Source organism: Tinamus guttatus, unplaced genomic scaffold, assembly GCF_059628265.1.
Source record: "Tinamus guttatus ecotype Peru unplaced genomic scaffold, ASM5962826v1 Tinamus_guttatus_pri_ptg000315l, whole genome shotgun sequence".
Lineage (NCBI taxonomy): Eukaryota > Metazoa > Chordata > Aves > Tinamiformes > Tinamidae > Tinamus > Tinamus guttatus.
Window position 1 is genome coordinate 1680361 of NW_028288849.1, and position 6000 is coordinate 1686360.

Sequence of the window (6000 nt, forward strand, 5' to 3'; positions counted from 1 at the left end):
TCTCTCAGCTAGTGGCCTAGCATGTCCACCCTCACATTGTTTCCTCCTCCTCCTGCCTTCTTTCAGTGCAAAAATTACTTTTTCTCATCATTGCTACTACTGTGTTTCTTGAGTTAATCCATATCAACATTACTTTCTGGATCCTTACTGTCTTTGCATCCATTCCTCTCTACTTTTTGTTTGCGCTGTGAATTAACTGTTTCCCAGCCATTAAGTATCTGTAATAGTCTAAATCAGTCTATTTTGTCAGACCTGATGCTTCCTTACTTTGAAATTAGTTTGCATTGATTTAGTAGTTGAAAGAGGGTAAAACTTTGTGATTCGCTTTAGCAGAAATAGTCTGTGGTATGCTAGATATGCAAAAGTCGTAGCGCTTTGTTTCACATCTGGTAATATGCTAAGGCATCCTTCAGCAAAAAATTCAAGCTGGAGAAGAGATTAATTTTTATGCCAGAACCACTCATAAGAACTAGAATTTCTTGCATATATTTCATCTTCTTGCTTCATCTTTTGACAATGGGATTCTATTTAATGAAAACAATGTCTTCTTTTTATCCTTTTCTTTTCTTAGTCCTAGCTTTTAATATCTTTATTTAATAGACCCTATTTTTTGTACTATAAGAAGCAGCATACCTTCAACTGCTATCTGGCTTCTCCTGCCACTAATTTTTTTTTTTGTATCAGATTTCATCTACTGCTCCTTTTTCAGTCCAAAATGTCTGTCTGTCTTTTCTCATATAGAAGCCATTGCATACCTGTAACAATCGTTTTTGCCTTTTTCTAAACTCTCTTTAGTTCTGCTAGAGGCATTCTTGAGATGAGAAAACCAGAACTGCACACAGTGTTCAAGGTGTGAACAATGCCATGGATTTATAAAATGCTATTTTCATATTTTGTTTACTGTCCTTCATGTCTTAAGGCTACTTTGTTTCTTTGGAATGTTTATTCGGAATCCCTCCAAAATAAAAGTGGTCAGGACACAGACTGGAATCACAATTTATTAGTTTACTGTCAAAACCTATGAAATTAACAGTCGTCTTTTGTGAAGATGTTTAAATTCTATCTTTTCCTGCTAGCAATACATGTGACTCCAAGAAGTAATGAATCCATTTCAGCTCTGAACAAAATAATAAAATTTACATTAATTTTATCATTCAGTTATTCAGTGCTTTCTCAACATGTTTTTCCTACCCCCCCAAAAAAATGCTCATTTTCACATGATCTGTTTAATTTCGGAGATCCTTTGAGGCAAGGATGAAAAATACATTGCTGGTATTACTTGGGAATCTGAGAAAGCTGAGGGTGTCCTGGGACCTTCCTGTTAATTCCATCACATAGTGAAAATCCTTTTTATGTATTTCTGACTCTGAGTAAACACAGTAGAATAACTTTTGAAATTCTTATTCTGTTAATGAAATTAGTAGCTGTCTATAACATTTTAACTCCATGGCATAACCACCTTACTTATTTTTCTAGAAATAACAGTGGCACGATCCAGCAGCATAGAAGAGAAACGATGTGGCGGTAAGCTTTTAAGTTCTCTCCTATCTATGTATTAAATGTTGAATTACTGATTCTGTCTGGTTTCCATTTGTTTCACCTTTTGCACTCTCGTAGTTTTATCCCACATTTTAAATGTCACATTCTTATTATTTTCACTTGCCTAGAAAAAGATATAGTTGCTAAATGATTCCTCATTAAACATCCAGCTGCCATTGCCAACTTTTGAGACAAGAGCATGTATTACTATATGGTTTTGTTTGCTTCTTTTTCCTTATGCCAGTCACCCTTTTTTTTTTCCTCAAAGAGAAAATTCATATCATAAGCTAGTTATGGGCAGATCAACAGCTGTAGAGCTGCAGTACCCTTTCCAGGATAATAATTTCACAAATCTCTTTAGGACTCCAAGCGAATATCTTGCTAACCCAGTAATAGATCAGACTGCATCAGAACAAAAATGATAATTTTTTAAAACGACCTTTTTTGTGCGTGTTGAGCTATCACCCTAGGCTGTGTGATTGTGATTATAACTCTGGCCGGTTCTAGGATTCTTCCATGCACAAGTAAGCTATATTTTTAACCTAATTATGGACAATGTAGGGATATGCATGGTTATGAAGAGCATACATGACATGCATTATCCTATTGTTATCAAGGTAATGCGATTTGATTTCCTAATTAGAAGTGGAATTCTGAAAACATTCCACATGACAGCGGAAAACATTTGTAAAAGTATAGAAAGATATTTCAGAGATATTTTACATAATAGGGCAATGTGCCTGTTCACTTAAGTCTTCCTTTATGTTCCTAAATTCTCAGTAGGCATGTAAAAGTTCTAACTTAGACTCTGAGTCCCAAAACTGGCACTTGTATACTGAACCCTTTTCAGAGGGTTCATTTTAGATGTCCTTCTACAATTTCATGCAGCAGTGAGCTTTCTTAGTTTTACTTCTTGCATATGTGGATAGAATTTGCCATAGTGTCTCCTAAGGGAAGAACAGATGGGAGAGTCCCAGGTCTGGACTCTGCTGCAATCTCAATTGCTTACCCTTTCTGGCTGGTGTGGTTAAAAGCATCCTGAGAGAGACTCCTACGGAGTTTCTCTTCGCCCCATTTTCCCCTTAAATGCTGCCATTTCTTTCATACTCTCCCCTTACATAGACAAAAAAAATCAGAAGACTGGAGAAGTGAGCAAATCAGCCATGCTTTAAAGATAAAAAGTCAGTGAGACAAAGCAGGGGATGGAAAAGAAGTAGGCCTTTTGGCCTGGGGTGTGTTCCAGATAAAGACAATACTAAAAATGTCTCAGGGAAAGCAAGACCTGTGATTCCAAGACTTGGGGGTTTGCTTTGTTCTGCTTCAAGTCACAGTGCACATACATCATAGGAGCAGATGCTGTAGTTCACTGAAAATAAACCACGTATGTACTTTATATACGTAATATATATATATAACACATTATAGCGTGTGCATGAAGAAATTTTAATGAGCTTTCCAACACTTAGGATTTAGCATTTATCTTATTTGCATTCTTTGTTAAGCACATTTCAACAATCTCAGTCTTACTACTCAGAAAGATGCATGATATCTTAGAGTTTCATAATGATCCATCCCAGGAAATAAAATGCATTTGATTCTGTAGAGATAAATGGTTGGAATTAAAAATTGAGACATTTCTGAGAAACTCAGGAAATCTTCCTCATCCTCCTTTTGAGTCAAGCACTACCCTACCTTTCTTTTTTTTGCTTTTTTTTTTCTGAACCTTCTGCTGTCACTTAAAACTAAGGCTCTCTTCTGCTGTCCACTATGCAGAGTTCAACATGTTTCATATGATCGCAGTGGGATTAAGTAGCTCTATCCTTGGTTGCCTTCTTACCCTGCTTGTTTACACCTACTGCCAACGCTATCAGCAGCAGTCCCACGACGCAACCGTAATCCACCCTGTGTCTCCAGCTCCTTTGAATACCAGCATCACCAACCATATCAACAAACTGGACAAGTATGACTCTGTAGAAGCCATCAAGGTGAGCAAGGGGTTTGGGAGCCCGATCACACACAGCATATACGATTATACAGCTTCCCAAAAATTCTACCAACTGGTTTTCTGCAATGACATTTGGAGTCAGATTTTACTGACTCAAAAAAAAAAAAAAAAAAAAAAAAAAGGAGATTTCCCTAGAAGTATCATAATTGCAGATCCTTTGCTTGGTCAGCCCCTATTACAGAGGAAGTTATGTTTTTTGTGCAGTTTATACAGTGTTCTCTGAAAGAAACCAGGCCGCTAGTGTCTATTTGCTTGTTTTCATAGTCATAATCCCTAGCAGCTTGTTCAAGAAGTAAATAGGGCCATTAACAACCATCATGACACATACTGATGGTCCTACTTTGGCATAGATGTATAGTTCACAGCATGGTGATATGTCTATTTGGGAGATTTTATTTGGTGAATATGCATCGGATTATCAGCTACTGTTCATACCCAGAGTAGTCTAAAAATGAGCAGTGCAGATATACATTAGCTGAGACACTGGCATTGTACCTGTATTATGTAACCACTGTCCCTAAAATACTGTTTCTCGTCGTGACCTTTTTAACTAGCTCACCTTTTTAGATCTATTGAACCAAATTAAGACCAGGCATCCCAAAAATACCTGGCTGAGCATCTTCAGACTATGCAGTTTATTTGTGTAGCTGCTAAGCTTTTTGTAAATGAGTATTTTTCATAAATCCTAGCGAATCCAGTTTTCAGTTTCTGCATTTTTTCTTGCTAATTAAAGACATTTTAAGAAATGTTATTAGAAATGGTAAGAAAAGCCTAGGTTTTGTCATCAGTGGAGGAGTTTGTGCCTATCTTAAAGCTTTTTCAAATCCCACTTAATGTTTCTCTGGATCCATGCAAGAGCAAGCTATATTTTAAAAATCTTTCTCTAAATACCTAAGTCATTTTATAAAATGATATTTTAGTTCTTAAAACTTTCAGACTTTTCTCCTACATATTCCTATATATACTGATGCAGTAAAAAGTTCTTAATAAAAATACAGTGACTGAATCATTCTAATAATGGAAGAACTGAATAGATATGGTTAAAAAGAATATAGAGTCTTATAATACTGGAGAAAAGCTATATGCATAACTATATTCTATTGAGTAGCATTGCTTTTTGTAAAACACTTTTGAGCAGACAAATGCAAGTTTTTGCAAAAGTACGGGTGTTTCTGGATGTGTTTTGATTGATTTACAGTTCACAAATATTTGCCACAAGATTAAAGTAAAGTAGTATGCTTAGTAAAGTAGTATGTAATCTTATCTTTCCTTTATTCCATTTTCTTTTCTTCCTTTTTTTTCAGGCATTTAACAAAAACAACCTGATTCTGGAGGAGAGAAATAAATACTTCAATCCCCATCTTACTGCAAAGACTTATTCTAACGCCTATTTTACAGATTTCAATAATTATGATGAATACTAAGGGGCTTGTGTATTTTCTTGGCCTTCTGTAACTCCCCAGTCCCTAAGGCCTGTGCTACATGACTGCTCATGTGATTGAGGCTTCAGAGATGAAGCACAGAGACATTTCAAGCACGATCCAAGCCATCAGTGTCCCATTGCTGCCAAAACCCCCAAACACCTGTTTGTGACCTGATGTTTTCATTGCAGGTTGGCCTTCAGTACAGGTTGCAGCTCTAGCCCCTACATGTTTCTGAACCCCTCCTGAGGAAGGCATTGCTTCACTCAGTTTCATAAGCATTCAGTCAGATTTCTCTAACAAGGGGCGAGCTGATTTCAAAGCTTTTAGAAAAAAAAATCTGTTACCCCTGGCACAATCTTCAGGGGTGCAAATCTAACTTTATTTTGGGCATTACATTATAATTTCCAGGAGTTGGCAATGGAGCCCTCTGTGGAGTCTCACTGAAAGTCCTACCACCAAAACCAGCTCACAGAGCATTGAGAAAAATGTCAAGACGAAATCTGGTTGTTCAGTGATGTCCTGTAGCAGGTTCATGTTCTGGACTGTAAATCATACAGGCTAGGGTTCTTTGCTCCGTTCAGCTGTGTGAAGAGTGTGACAAGTAAGGACATACAAGTGATACGATATTGTGGTGAAGCACAAAACTTTCAGGGTAGATGGCTTCCAGTTGCGAGTCAAGTGACCTAAAGCCTATGCCTGATTTACTTTATGGGACAGTGTCAGAGAGGCAAGGAGGACACACAGGAAAGGCACACTGGGATGTTTCTGCATGTTGTTGGGAAGCCAGAGTCACTGTAGCATGCAGATTTGGATGAGTCATGGTGGTCCAGAGGCTTCTTCTCCTCAGCATGTGCATACGGAGCCTGCGTGTCTGGCCTGCTGCAACACTCCCGTCATGCCGCTCAGTGAAAGGTGTGATTGCACCATGTTTTGCTACTGCCTCAAGCTTTCTGGGGTTATGTAGGCATTATTCTGGAACTGCTTTTCTCTTTCCAGCTTTGGATTCATATACATGTTTTTGACAAAGCAAAG

The 6000-nt window shown here is 37.6% G+C and overlaps 1 protein-coding gene across 1 annotated transcript in view; it reads left to right on the top strand.

The window, feature by feature from the left end:
• SEMA5A (semaphorin 5A) overlaps positions 1 to 4971 on the top strand; it is a 179983-nt gene extending 175012 nt beyond the window's left edge. Inside the window, exons 20-22 of the mRNA XM_088528915.1 lie at positions 1477 to 1524; positions 3313 to 3524; positions 4849 to 4971. Of these exons, the coding sequence (XP_088385041.1) occupies positions 1477 to 1524; positions 3313 to 3524; positions 4849 to 4968 (380 nt within the window). The 3' untranslated portion in view covers positions 4969 to 4971. The remainder of the gene's footprint in view (positions 1 to 1476; positions 1525 to 3312; positions 3525 to 4848) is intronic.
• Positions 4972 to 6000: the final 1029 nt, after the last annotated feature.